The 15,391-nt window shown below is 43.6% G+C and overlaps 1 protein-coding gene across 4 annotated transcripts in view; it reads left to right on the top strand.

Annotated features, from left to right (window-relative positions):
- Nucleotides 1-15,391, top strand: part of LOC112252178 (ceramide synthase 1) — a 73,593-nt gene that overhangs the window by 38,824 nt on the left and 19,378 nt on the right. For all 4 annotated transcript variants that reach the window (XM_024423192.2, XM_042323045.1, XM_042323046.1 and 1 more), the window contains 3 exons: nucleotides 1,154-1,313; nucleotides 13,045-13,225; nucleotides 13,869-14,030. In XM_024423192.2, coding sequence (XP_024278960.1) covers nucleotides 1,154-1,313; nucleotides 13,045-13,225; nucleotides 13,869-14,030 — 503 coding nt within the window. The remainder of the gene's footprint in view (nucleotides 1-1,153; nucleotides 1,314-13,044; nucleotides 13,226-13,868; nucleotides 14,031-15,391) is intronic.

The raw sequence follows: 15,391 nt of genomic DNA, 5'->3' as shown, positions 1-15,391 counted from the left end.
AGGGAGAGGCATGCGTAGCCAAGTGATCGTATGGGTCCAGTGGGTGGTTGACAGTTAGCAGGCCGGGGCTAGCAAGCTAGCATAAAGCCTTAGATGGACGTTGGGATGGGGGAAAAGTCTGTTTTTGCCTCCTCTTGCCGTGATGTCGATAGACCAGTCGTGGAATTAGTAGGGTTCCAAATAGCAGAGGTGTCCAAGTCAAATTGGCAAAATGGGTATAGTGGCTCAAGAAACTGGCTGATGGATCAGCTAACAGTACTATTTTTTTTGTATTTTTGAACCTTTATTTAACTAGGCAAGTCAGTTAAGAACAAATTCTTATTTTCAATGATGGCCTAGAAACAGTGGGTTAACTGCCTGTTCAGGCGCTCTAGATAGCTAGCAGGCCGCTGTTAGCAGAATGGGCCTTCAGGGGACGTTGCGCCAGAGGGGCCTGTTGGGATCCTTGGGCAGATTATGTCAGTATTCCAGTCGTGAAGGATCGGCGGGGTTCCGTGCCCCGTACCGGCGGTAGAAGGGGTTCGGATATTGTAGCCGAGGAGTGGGCTTCAGGAGTAGCCCACGAGCCCTAGCCGGGAGATGGGTCTAGCATGGGCAAGCTCCATGCTAGTTGGTGCTAGCTCCGGGACGGAAACGTTAGCCAGGAGTAGTCAACCCGGGTTGTGGTTAGCTAGCTGTGATGATCCAGGTGAAAATGTTCAGCGTTTGCGGTAGGAATCCGTGGATATGGAGAGAAAAATAGGTCCTGTATGCTCTGGTTTGAAACGCATTGTACGAACTGGCGAGAGCTTTCTAAAGGTTAGCTGATGACCGCTAGCAGTGGTTAGCTGACTGATAGCTGGTAGCTATATAGCTAGATAGCTTCAGTTGAGGTATTCCAGTTTGGAGATAAATAGAAACCACATTGGGTGAGGCAGGTTGCAGGAGAGTATTTTGAATTTGAGGTTTAGGAAAAATATTAAAGAATGCGAAGAAAAAGATATAAAAAGATATATACATGGGACGAGACAAGACAAAGATAAAGACGTCTGACTGCTACGCCATCTTGAGCACTGCATACTTAACATTCCATTGAGTTTCGAAACAATCTGAAAGCAGAGTTTCCCCAGCTGAGTTTTGAACAATAAACAATATCCTGTGATTTGTGTTGCAGCCGTTTGCACAATGGTGTAGTCTCCAGCCCAAAGATTCTGCCAAGATGCCAGAGAGCTCGTGGAAGCTGGTCTTCTACACCATGTCCTGGTCGTACAGCACCTACCTGCTCTTCTTCACCAACTACACCTTCTTCCACGACCCGCCCTCCGTATTCTATGGTAAGCCATACAAATTTTTAAAAGCTGCACAATTATTGTCAAGTGATACGTAGACCTAAAATAGTCAGCAGTGGAACTCAATCGGGAATTCAACTGCTGTTGAGAGTTGTAATTGAATAATGCACAATTTTCAAAATTTGGTAGTAAATGGGCAGTTTTTCTCTTATGTCATTCAACGACAGACCTTAGAGTGCTACACTACATGGCCAAAAGTATGTGGACACCTGCTTGTCAATTATTTCATTCCAAAATCATGGGAATTAATATGGATTTTATCCCCCTTTGCTGTGTTCCAATTCATCCCAAAGGTGTTCGATGGGGTTGATGTCAGGGCTCTGTGCAGGCCAGTCAAGTTCTTCCACATCGATCTCGACAAACCATTTCTGTATGGACCTAGCTTTGTGCATGGGGGTATTGTCATGCTGAAACAGGAAAGGGCCTTCCCCAAACTGTTGCCACAAAGTTGGAAGCACAGAATCGTCTAGAATGTCATTGTATGCTGTAGCGTTAAGATTTCCCTTCACTGGAACCAAGGGGCCTAGCCCAAACCAATGCAAAACAGCCCCAGACCATTATTCCTCCTCCACCAAACTTTACAGTTGGCACTATGCATTGGGACAGGTAGCGTTCTCCTGGCATCTACCAAACCCTGATTTTTCCTTCAGATTATCAGATGGTGAAACATGATTCATCACTCCAGAGAACGCGCTTCCACTGCTCTAGAATCCAATGGAGGCAAGCTTTACACCACACCAGCCAAAGCTTGGCATTGCGCATGGTGATCTTAGGCTTGTGTGCGGCTATACCACCATGGAAACCCATACATATTTAGCAGATGTTATTGCTGGTGTAGCGAAATGCTTGTGTTCCTTGCTCCAACAGTGCAGTAGTTTCTAACAATTCACAACAATACACACAAATCTAATATTAAAGAATGAAATTACGAAATGTATAAATATTAGGACCAGCAATGTCGGAGTGGCATTGACTACAATACAGTAGAATACAGTATATACATATTATTATTTTTTAAATGGTTTTTAATTGAATATTTATTTAACTAGGCAAATCAGTTAAGAACAAATTCTTACTTACAATGACGGCCTAGGAACAGTGGGTTAACTGCCTTGCATAGACTTCAGGAAGTGTACAACACCTACCTCTGCAACATCTATCATAGGTCAGAATATAGAGATTGTAGAGGAATACAAATACCTGGGTGGCCTCTTGGACAATTAAGCCTCAGTGGAGTAAATGTACAGACCTGATCTACAAAAAGAGCCAACAGAGACTGTACTTTCTCAAAAAGATGGGATCTTTTAATGTAGACTACTATACTGACTCTGTTTTACAAATCTTTCATTGAGAGTATTTTAACTTCTTGTATTGTTTGTTGGTTTGGCAATGCCACTGTCAGCTAGAGAAATATGCTGAGAAGGATTATCACTGTTATGTTCTGTTAATTACTGATGTCCCCTTTAAGGATGGAGCACCCTTGGTCATGCGCAGTGTTGTTCTATGTTATTCTGGTACTAACTCACTTGAGTAAATGTGAAGCTCCAGTTCAATTGCTTGTCTTCAGAGTCTTTCTTATTATATAAATAAGTACTAAGTGTTAAGACACTATAATCACCACAGTAAGCAAGGTACTTGGAGTCAAACAGACAGGCCTGGATGTGATCTTTAAGGTCAGGGCCCTCCACAAGGCTCACAAAATCATTTTAGACCCAAGCCACCCACTGTACCCAGACTTTGAACTACTCCCCTCTGGGCGCAGATGTAGAGCACCCCTCAGCAGGAAAAACAGAACTAGACAATCATTTGTGCCTATTTGTGCCTTTGTGATATCCCTCCTAAATAGCTTGGGCTAATGTTCCTATCGACTCATTAAGGCCAGCAGGCTAGTCTTTTACATTTTTTATTATGTTTTATTGGTATGTAACTGTTATGAAAGTTGTATTGTCCATTTTGTTTTGTATTTAAACGCCACTTTAAACTTGTACATGACACTGCAACAAAATTTCCCCATGGGGACAATAAAGTCAGTAAATTGTTCAGGGGCAGAACGACAGATTTTTACCTTGTCAGCTTGGGGATTAAATCTAGCAACCTTTCGGTTACTGGCCCAACGCTCTAACCACTAGGCTACCTGCCACCCCGATATGAATATGAAATGAGTAAAGCAGTATGTAAAAACTACTAAAGTGACTTGTGTTCCATTATTAAAGTGACCAGTGATACCATGAATATGTACATTGGGCAGCAGCCTCTAAGGTGCAGAATTGAGTAACCAGGTAGTAGCCGGCCAGTGATAGCTATTCAACAGTCTGATGGCCTTGAGATAGAAGCTGTTTTTCAGGCTCTCGGTCCCAGCTTTGATGCACCTGCCCTGACCTTGCCTTCTGGATGATAGTGGTGTGAACAGGCTGTGGCTGGGGTGGTTGATGTTCTTGATGATCTTTTTGGCCTTCCTGTGACATCGGGTGATGTAGGTGTCCTGAAGGGCAGGCAGTGTGCCCCCGGTGATGCATTGGGCAGACCGCACCACTCTCTGGAGAGCCCTGCGGTTGCGGGCGGTGCAGTTGCTGTACCAGGCAGTGATACAACCTGACAGGATGCTCTCAGTTGTGCATTTGTGAGGATCTTAGGGGCCAAGACAAATTTCTTCAGCCTCCTGAGGTTCAAGAGGCGCCGATGCGTCTTCGTCACAACACTATCTGTGTAGGTGGACCATTTCAGATTTTTCCTCATGTGTACTCCAAAGAACTTGAAGCTTTTCACCTTCTCCACTGCTGTCCCATCTACGTGGATAAGGGCGTGATCCCTCTGCTGTCTCCTGAAGTCCATTATCAGCTACTTCATTTTGTTGACGTTGAGGGAGAGGTTATTTTCCTGGAACCACTCCGCCAGGGCCCTCACCTCCTCCCTGTAGGCTGTCTCGTCATTGTTGGTATCAGGCCTACTGCTGTTGTGTCGTCTGCAAACTTGATGATTGAGTTGAAGGCGTGCATGGGCACGGGTGAGCAGGGAGTACAGGAGAGGGCTGAGCACACACCCCTGTGGGGCCCCTCAAATCACATTTTATTGGTCACATACACATGGTTAGCAGATGTTATTGCCAGTGTAGTGAAATGCTTATGCTTCTAGATCTGACAGTGCAGCAGTATCTAACAGGTAATATCTAACAAATTCCACAACAACACCAATACACAAAATCTAGTAAAGGAATGGAATGAGAATATGTAAGTATAAAATATATGGATGAACAGTGACAGAGCGGCTAAGATGCAATAAATAGTAAAGAATAGATAGTGAATGATACAGTATACAGTATATACATATGAGATGAGTAGTGTGAGATATGTAAACATTCTTAAAGTGACATTATTAAAGTGACTAGTGTTCCATTTATTACAGTGGCCAATGATATCAAGTCTGTAGGTAGGCAGCCGCCTCTCTGTCCTAGTGGTGGCTGTTTAACAATCTGTTGGCCTTGAGATAGAAGCTGTTTTTCAATCTCTCTGTCCCAGCTCTAATGCACCTGTACTGACCTCGCCTTCTGGATGGTATCGGGGTGAACAGGTAGTGGCTCGGGCGGTTATTGTCCTTGATGATCTTTTTGTCTTCCTGCGACATCGGGTGTTGTAGGTGTCCTGGAGGGCAGGTAGTTTGCCCCCGGTGGTGAGTTGTGCAGACTGCACCAAATCAAATCAAATGTATTTATATAGCCCTTCTTACATCAGCTGATATCTCAAAGTGCTGTACAGAAACCCATGCAGGTGTAGAAGCACGGAGGCTAGGAAAAACTTCCTAGAAAGGCCAGAACCTCGGAAGAAACCTAGAGAGGAACCAGGCTATGAGGGGTGGCCAGTCCTTTTCTGGCTGTGCCAGGTAGGGATTATAACAGAACATGGCCAAGATGTTCAAATGTTCATAAATGACCAGCATAGAAAATAATAATAATCACAGTAGTTGTCGAGGGTGCAACAAGTCAGCACCTCAGGAGTAAATGTCAGTTGGCTTTTCATAGCCGATCATTAAGAGTATCTCTACCGCTCCTGCTTTTTCTAGAGAGTTGAAAACAGCAGTTCTGGGACAGGTAGCACGTCCGGTGAACAGGTCAGGGTTCCATAGCCGCAGGCAGAACAGTTGAAACTGGAGCAGAAGCACGGCCAGGTGGTCTGGGGACAGCAAGGAGTCATCCTGCCAGGTAGTCCTGAGGCATGGTCCTCAGGCTCAGGTCCTCCGAGAGAGAGAAAGAAAGAGAGAATTAGAGAGAGCATACTTAAATTGACACAGGACACCGGATAAGACAGGAGAAGTACTCCAGATATAACAGACTGACCCTAGCCCCCCGACACATAAACTACTGCAGCATAAATACTGGAGGATGAGACAGGAGGGGTCAGGAGACACTGTGGCCCCATCCGATGATACCCCTGGACAGGGCCAAACAGGCAGGATATAACCCCACCCACTTTGCCAAAGCACAGCCCCCACACCACTAGAGGGATATCTTCAACCATCAACTTACCATCCTCAGACAAGGCCGAGTATAGCCCACAAAGATCTCTGCCACGGCACAACCCAAGGGGGGGCGCCAACCCAGACAGGAAGATCACATCAGTGACTCAACCCACTCAAGTGACGCACCCCTCCTAGGGACAGCATGGAAGAGCACCAGTAAGCCAGTGACTCATCCCCTGTAATCGGGTTAGAGGCAGAGAATCCCAGTGGAGAGAGGGGAACCGGCCTGGCAGAGACAGCAAGGGCGGTTCGTTGCTCCAGAGCCTTTCCGTTCACCTTCACACTCCTGGGCCAGACTACTCTCAATCATATGACCCACTGAAGAGATGAGTCTTCAGTAAAGACTTAACTTCATATGGCTGCAGGGGCAGTATTGAGTAGCTTGGATGAAAAGGTGCCCATTGTAAACGGCCAGCTCCTCAGTCTCAGTTGCTAATATATGCATATTATTATTAGTATTGTATAGAAAACACTGTCAAAACTGTCAAAATATTGTCTGTGAGTATAACAGAACTGATATTGCAGGCAAAACCCTGAGGAAAATCAAAACAGGAAGCGGCTTCTATTTTGAAAACTTCATGTTCCATAGCCTCCCTTTGCTGGATTTAAAGGGATATGAACCAGATTCCTTTTCCTATCGCTTCCTCAAGGTGTCAACAGTCTTCAGACATAGTTTCAGGCTTTTATTTTGAAAAATGAGCCAGAACGATAACATCGCGTCAAGTGGTCACATGAGTTTTGCTCGCACAACAGAGTTTGGATAGGTATTGCTTTTCCCTCTCCTACTGTGAAAGACATTTGTGGTTGATATATTATCGATTATATATTTTTAAAACAACCTGAGGATTGATTATAAAAAACATTTGACATGTTTCTGTGGACATTATGGAAACTATTTGGAATTTTCTTCTGTGTTGTCGTGACCGCTCTTTCCAGTGGATTTCTGAACATAACTCGACAAACAAACGGAGGTATTTTGGATATAAAAATAACCTTTATGGAAGAAAAGGGACATTTGTTGTGTAACTGGGAGTCTCGTGATTGAAAACATCCAAAGATCATCAAAGGTAAACGATTAATTTGATTGCTTTTCTGATTTTCGTGACCAAGCTTCCTGATGCTAAGTGTACTTAATGTTTTGTCGTGCGATCGATAAATTTACACAAACGCTTGGATTGCTTTCGCTGTAAAGCATAATTTCAAAATCTGACACGACAGGTGAATTAACAAAAGGCTAAGCTGTGTTTTCCTATATTGCACTTGTGATTTCATGAATATAAATATTTGTAGTAATATTTATTGAATGTAGCACTATGCTATTCAGCGGTTGTTGATTACACTTATCCCGTTAGTGGGATTGCAGCCATAACAAGTTTGTAAAGGTTGAGACAGAGTCTGCGTCACATGGGTAGGCAGACCATTCCATATAAATGGAACTCTATAGGAGAAAGCCCCGCCTCCAGCTGTTTTGCTTAGAAATTCTAGGGACAATTAGGAGGCTTGCGTCTTGTGACCGTAGCATACGTGTAGGCATGTACGGCAGGACCAAATCGGAAAGATAGGTAGGAGCAAGCCTATGTAATGCTTTGTAGGTTAGCAGTAAAACCTTGATATCAGCCCTTACCTCTGGAGAGACCTGCGGTTGTGGGCGGTGCAGTTGCCGTAACAGGCAGTGATACAGCCCGACAGGATGCTCTCAATTGTGCACCTGTAAAATTCAGTGAGAGTTTTTGGTGACATGCCACATTTTTTCAGCCTCCTTCTTCACCAAGCTGTCTGTATGGGTGGTCCATTTTAGTTTGCCCGTGATGTGTACACCGAGGAACTTATAACTTTCGCACATTCTCCACTGCTGTCCCATCGATGTGGATAGGGGGGTGCTCCCTTTGTTGTTTCCTGAAGTCCACAATCATCTAATTTGTTTTGCTGACATTGAGTGAGAGGTTATTTTCCTGACATCATACCCCGAGGGCCCTCACCTCCTCCTTGTAGGCTGTATCGTTGTTGTTTGTAATCAAGCCCACCACTGTAGTGTCATCTGCAAACTTGATGATAGAGTTGGAGGCGTGCATGACCATGCAGTCGTGGGTGAACAGGGAGTACAGGAGAGGGCCGAGAACACACCCTTGTAGGGCCCCAGTGTTGAGGATCAGTGAAGTGGAGGTTTTGTTTCCTGCCTTCACCACCTGGGGACGGCCTGTCAGGAAGTCCAGGACCCAGTTACAGAGGGCGGGGTTCAGACGTAGGGCCCCAAGCTTAATGATGAGCTTGGAGGGTACTATGGTGTTGAAGGCTGAGCTATAGGCAATGAACAGCATTCTTACATAGGTATTCCTCTTGTCCAGATGGGATAGGTTAGTGCGATGGTGATTGCATCGTCTGTGGATGTATTGGGGCGGTATACAAATTTAAATAGGTCTAGGGTGTCAGGGAAGGTGCAGGTGATATGATCCTTAACTAGCCTCTCAAAGCACTTCATGATGACAGACGTGAGTGCTATGGGGCAATAATCATTTAGTTCAGTTACCTTTGGCTTTCTTTGGTACAGGAACAATGGTGGACATCTTGAAGCAAGAGGGGACTACAGGCTGGGATTGAGAGAGATTGAATATGTCCGTAAGCACTCCAGCCAGCTGGTCGGTGCATGCTCAGGACCGAGGGAAAGATGAAGGGAGCAAAGTACAGAAAGATCTTTGATGAAAACCTGCTCCAGAGCGCTCAGGACCTCAGACTGAGGCGAAGGTTAAACTTTGAACAGGACAACAACCCTCAGCACGCAGCCAAGACAATGCAGAAGTGGCTTCTGGAAAAGTCTCTGAATGTCTTTGAGTGGCCCAGCCAGAGCCCGGACTTGAACCCGATCGAACATCTCTGGAGAGATGTGAAAATAGCTGTGCAGCGACACTCCCCATCCAACCTGATAGAGCTTGAAAGGATCTGCAGAGAAGAATGGGAGAAACTCCCCAAATACAGGTGTGCCAGGCTTGTAGTGTCATACCCAAGAAGACTCAAGGCTGTAATCGCTGCCAAAGGTGCTTCAACAAAGTACTGAATACTTATGTAAATGTGATATTTCTGTTTTTTTGTCAGTTTTTTTGCAAAAATGTCTAAAAACCTGTTTTTGCTTTGTCATTATGGGGTATTATGTGTTGATATAATTTAACCCATTTTAGAATAAGGCTGTAGTGTAACAATATGTGGAAAAAGTCTAGGGGTCTTGCGCTGTAATACTAATTTATAGGCCAACACTACAACTGAAACACAATTTTACACACCTGGCTATATAATCAGTTCAATTTCAATAACATCTTAATCGGATTTTACTGATAAAATCACCAATGTCTCTATTAAATAGGTTTTTTTATATTTCTTTGTGCGTTGATTTTGAAAAACAGCTAGCAATAAAGAGAAAATGTTGCTCTGAAAAAGTTTCAAAAGAAAGATGAATAATGAAAATATAAGTTTCAGGGAAGAATGGACAGAGAAATAGGCATTCTTACCATATTTCTCCAATGGCAAACCAGTGTATTGTTTGCAACTAAACGTTTGCTATTTGCAAATAATTCGATATAAGACATCCTCATGAATCTAAGCATGGCACTTTGAAAAGTTACAGTATACTGTATATACAAAAGTATGTGGACGCCTCTTAAAATTTGTGGATTTGGCTATTTCAGCCACACCTGTTGCAATCTCCATAGAGAAACTTTGACAGTAGAATGATCTTACTGAAGAGCTCAGTGACTTTCAACGTGGCCCTGTGTTACGAGAATTATGTTCTCAATGTACATAAACTGAACTTCAATTAAACTACTCTGTCTGTAACCAAGAATTTGTAAGATTCTTGTTGAAATGAAACAGACAGAGGCCAGTCTACAATAGTCAGCAACGTTTATTTATGAGAGCTCTGCTTGTCATCTCAGGTACATTGGTTACATATATACCTCTCATTTCATCATAAATGTCCCTCCTCCTCTCAGACAATGACAATATAGTTCACAAGTCTTCTCCTACTCATACATTGCTTATCCCATCCTGCCACCTGTTATACAATCTACTACAAGCCCAAGGTTTCTCCCCTCCCTGGGTGGGGAGACTTCCTTCCCTGTTATCAGTTTCACAGTGGACACAAGTTGTCTGCCACAGTTCCTTGCCTGCTAACAGTCCCTCTTTCTTATGGACAAACATTCTTCATCATTATACAGAGACAGGGTAGAATTATTTTAGATATAGTCCTATCATTACTTTAAATGTATACATCATTTAGTCATTATACATAAAATTCATAACACCCTGTCATAAGATGCCAGCTTTCCAACAAGTCAGTTCTTTAAGTTTCTGACCTGCTAGAGCGGCCATGGCCAACTCTAGCTGTTGTTATTGTTAATTAAGTGGAAACGTCTAGGAGCAAAGTGGTAGGCCACACAAGCTCACAGAACGGAACCGCTGAGTGGTGAAGTGTGTAGTGCATAAAAATACTATAAAAATACTGTCCTCGGTTGCAACACTCACGACTGAGTTCAAAACTGCCTCTGGAAGCAACGTCAGCACAATAACTGTTCTTCGGAAGCTTCATGAAATGGGTTTCCATAGCTGAGCAGCCGTACACAAGCCTAAGCTCACCATGCGCAATGCTAAGCGTCGGCTGGAGTGGGGTAAAGCTCACCGCCATTGGACTCTGGAGCAGTGGAAACACGTTCTCTGGAGTGATGAATCACACTTCATCTGGCAGTCCGACTGACGAATCTGGGTTTGGCCAGGGGAACGCTACCTGCCACAATCCATAGTGCCAACTGTAAAGTTTGGAGGAGGAGGAATTAAGGTCTGGGGCTGTTTTGCATTGGTTTGGGCTAGGCCCCTTGGTTCCAGTGAAGGGAAATCTTAACGCTACAGCATACAATAACATTCTAGATGATTGTGTGCTTCCAACTTTGTGGCAACAGTTTGGGGAAGGCCCTTTCCTGTTTCAGCATGACAATACCCCCGTGCACAAAGCGAGGTCCATGCAGAAATGGTTTGTCAAGATCGGTGTGTAAGAACTTGACTGGCCTGCACAGAGCCCTGACCTCAACCCTATCAAACATCTTTGGGATGAATTGGAATGTCGACTGCGAGCCAGGCCTAATCGCCCAACATCAGTGCCCGACCTCACTAATGCTCTTGTGGCTGAATGGAAGCAAGCCCCGCAGCAATTTTCCAACATCTAGTGGAAAGCCTTCCCATAAGAGTAGAGGCTGTTATAGGAGCAAAGGGGGGACCAACTCCATATTAATGGCCATGATTTTGGAATGAGATGTTTCGAAGGGCAGGTGTCCACATACTTTTGGTAATTTAGTGTATGTTTCCACCCAGACAGAGGCTTGAACAATGCATAAAATTTTAAGCTTCAACTGCTGGCTACTCGTCTGTTGCTTAACCCAACAATAGAAGTGCTTCCCTAAAAGCTGCCTGGGTCAAAAGATATTCTGTGAAAGGCTCAATTAATAAGGACAGAATAGCAAAGTCCATTTTTTGTCTCCTCAAATATTGAAGGATGCAGCTCAGCTTGAGAATGTCATATAGACTAATCAACACATACCAATATGCATCAGTTGCGTCTTTTGTGGGCATTTTAAAGCTTGTTTCTAGCAAAGCATGGAGTTAAGCATTGTTATAGAACGCTTTATATTATCTGGATACTTTTTGTTTTTATTTATAAAATAAATATAAAGTAACAATAGTTATTCTTTTTGGCATTTCTGTTAAGAAAGGTAACGGCATACCCTCACTCAATTTGTAATGCTTTTGCAACAGTCTTGAATGAGTTCCCACATATGCTGAGCACTTGTTGGCTGCTTTTCCTTCACTCTGCAGTTGAGGTTGGGGGATTGTGGAGGACAGGTCATCTGATGCAGCACTCCATTACTGTCCATCTTGGTCAAATAGCCCTTACACAGCCTGGAAGTGTGTTGGGTCATTGTCCTGTTGAAAAAAAATGATAGTCCAACTAAGCGCAAACCAGATGGGATGGTGTATCTCTGTAGAATGCTGTGGTAGCCATGCTGGTTAAGTGTGCCTTGAATTCTAAATAAATCACTGACAGTGTCACCAGCAATGCACCATCACACAACTTCCTCCATGCTTCATGGTGGGAACCACACATGTGGAAATCACCAGTTCACCTACTCTGCGTCTCACAAAGACACAGCGGTTGGAACCCAAAATTTCAGATTTCCACCGGTCGAATGTCCATTGCTCGTGTTTCTTGGCCCAAGCAAGTTTCTTCTTCTTATTGGTGTCCTTTAGTAGTGGTTTCTTTGCAGCAATTCGACCATAAAGGCCTGATTCACGCATTCTCTTTTGAACAGTTGTTGTTGAGATGTGTCTGTTACTTGAACTCTGTGAGGTGCAATCTGAGGTGCAGTTAATTGCCGATTTCTGAGTCTGGTAACTCTAATGAACTTTTCTGCCGCAGAGGTAACTCTTGCTCTTTGGCGGTCCTCATGAAAGCTAGTTTCATCATAGCACTTGATGGCTTTTGCGACTGGATCAGAAGAAACATTCAAAGGATTGACTGACCTTCATGTCTTAAAGTAATGATGGACTGTCATTTCTCTTTGCTTATTTGAGCTGTTCTTGCTAAATAGGGCTATCTTCTGTATACCACCCCTACCTTGTCACAACACAACTGATTGGCCCAAATGCATTAAGAAGGAAAGAAATTCTACAAATGAACTTTTAACAAGGCACACCTTAGTTGAAATGCATTCCAGTTGACTACCTCATGAAGCTGGTTGAGAGAATGCCAAGAGTGTGAAAAGCTGTCGTCAAGGCAAAGGTGGCTACTTTGAAGAATCTCAAATTTGAAATATATTTTGATTTGTTTAACACTTTTTAGTTACTACATGATTCGAAATGTGTTTTTTAAATAGTTTTGATGTCTTCACTAATATTCTACAATGTAAAATTTTTTACAAATAAAGAAAAACCCTTGAATGAGTATGTACTGTATGTGCGTGCGTATGTGTGTGTCAGCGAGCATGTTTGTTGTGTCTATGCCAGGGTGCATATGTGTTTGCATGTGTGTATGTTCCAGTAGGCATGTTTGTGTGTACGTGCATGTGCGTGTGTGTATGCCAGCATGTGTTTGCCTTTCTCCTGTGGAATATCCCCCAGGCCGCTCCTCTAATCCTTAGCCTCTCTCTCTGTCTTCTCCCTCTCCCAGAATGGAAGCGTGGCATGACAGTGCCCACGGACATCGCCATCGCCTACCTGATCCAGGGCAGCTTCTACGGACACTCCATCTATGCCACGGTCTACATGGATGCCTGGAGGAAGGATTCTACCGTCATGGTGGTGCACCACGTCATCACCCTGGCCCTCATCACCTTCTCCTACGCTTTCAGGTAGCTGACCACTCCCTGCCTGTCTGGTGGCCCCAGGTTTGGAAACCACTATCGCAATGTGATGCTTTGTAATCTATTGCCTTTCAGGGACATTGATGAAATATTGGCAACATATCCTCTTAGCAATAGTTGTAAACGATAGTTGTAGATGCTTTTGTCGAGTTGTCGAATCACACTCTTAGAAAACAATATTGGGCCCCATAGGAGAACCCTTTGAAGAACCCTTGTGGGTTCCAGATAGAACACTTTTGGTTACAAGAGGAACAGTTTTGAGTTCCATGTAGAACCCTTTCAGGAAAATGGTTCTACCTAGAACCAAAAAGGGTTTTTAAATGGAACCAAAAAGTGTTCTCCTATGGGGACAGGTCAAAAACTTTTTTTACCCTTTTTTCTAAGAATGCAGAATGCTGATTTGTCATAGTGTAAAAAGGATCTAGGTTATTTGATGTTGAAAAAAAAACGGTGTTATTTGATGACTGTTCTCTTGCTTTAAACAATATTTGTTTCAAAGTCAATCCGTGTCATTGACTAAGACTAACCCCTTGGCTTTCACATTGCACCATCCAGATAACAGCACAGCTATGTCCTCGGCTAATATTGTTTGTGTACTGACACTGTGCTCCCCACTGCTCTCTCCTCTCAGATTCCACAACATTGGGTTGCTGGTGTTGTTCCTCCACGACATCAATGACATCCAGCTGGAGTTCACCAAGCTCAATGTATACTTCAAGACCCGTGGAGGGGGCTACTACCTCATCAACGACATCCTGTCCAACATGGGCTCTGTCAGCTTCAGCATCACCTGGTGAGGAGAGAGAAGACACACACAGACAAGCACCAGTGTTGGGGAGTAGTGTACAACATGTAGTTCAACTAGTGATTTAACTACATGTTTCAGTAGCTTGGTGGTAGTTGAACTAATTTCAAATCTAAGTAATGTTTCAGTAGTTAATTACTTGTTTTGCCATTTAGTGGTGTAGCTAACTACTGGAACTACACATAACTTTCTTTTTAATTTTTTTAATTTGACCAGGCAGGCAAGTTGAGAACAAGTTCTCATTTACAATTGCGACCTGGCCAAGATAAAGCAAAGCAGTTCGACAGATACAACGACACAGAGTTACACATGGAGTAAAACAAACATACAGTCAATAATACAGTATAAACAAGTCTATATACAATGTGAGCAAATGAGGTGAGAAGGGAGGTAAAGGCAAAAAAAGGCCATGGTGGCAAAGTAAATACAATATAGCAAGTAAAACACTGGAATGGTAGTTTTGCAATGGAAGAATGTGCAAAGTAGAAATAAAAATAATGGGGTGCAAAGGAGCAAAATAAATAAATAAATTAAAATTAAATACAGTTGGGAAAGAGGTAGTTGTTTGGGCTAAATTATAGGTGGGCTATGTACAGGTGCAGTAATCTGTGAGCTGCTCTGACAGTTGGTGCTTAAAGCTAGTGAGGGAGATAAGTGTTTCCAGTTTCAGAGATTTTTGTAGTTCGTTCCAGTCATTGGCAGCAGAGAACTGGAAGGAGAGGCGGCCAAAGAAAGAATTGGTTTTGGGGGTGACTAGAGAGATATACCTGCTGGAGCGTGTGCTACAGGTGGGAGATGCTATGGTGACCAGCGAGCTGAGATAAGGGGGACTTTACCTAGCAGGGTCTTGTAGATGACATGGAGCCAGTGGGTTTGGCGACGAGTATGAAGCGAGGGCCAGCCAACGAGAGCGTACAGGTCGCAATGGTGGGTAGTATATGGGGCTTTGGTGATAAAACGGATTGCACTGTGATAGACTGCATCCAATTTGTTGAGTAGGGTATTGGAGGCTATTTTGTAAATGACATCGCCAAAGTCGAGGACTGGTAGGATGGTCAGTTTTACAAGGGTATGTTTGGCAGCATGAGTGAAGGATGCTTTGTTGCGAAATAGGAAGCCAATTCTAGATTTAACTTTGGATTGGAGATGTTTGATATGGGTCTGGAAGGAGAGTTTACAGTCTAACCAGACACCTAAGTATTTGTAGTTGTCCACGTATTCTAAGTCAGAGCCGTCCAGAGTAGTGATGTTGGACAGGCGGGTAGGTGCAGGTAGCGATCGGTTGAAGAGCATGCATTTAGTTTTACTTGTATTTAAGAGCAATTGGAGGCCACGGAAGGAGAGTTGTA

The sequence above is a fragment of the Oncorhynchus tshawytscha genome, linkage group LG06, assembly GCF_018296145.1.
Source record: "Oncorhynchus tshawytscha isolate Ot180627B linkage group LG06, Otsh_v2.0, whole genome shotgun sequence".
NCBI classification, from domain to species: Eukaryota; Metazoa; Chordata; class Actinopteri; order Salmoniformes; family Salmonidae; genus Oncorhynchus; species Oncorhynchus tshawytscha.
Note: the sequence above shows the minus strand (reverse complement) of the source record. Positions and strands in the feature narration are given on the sequence as shown.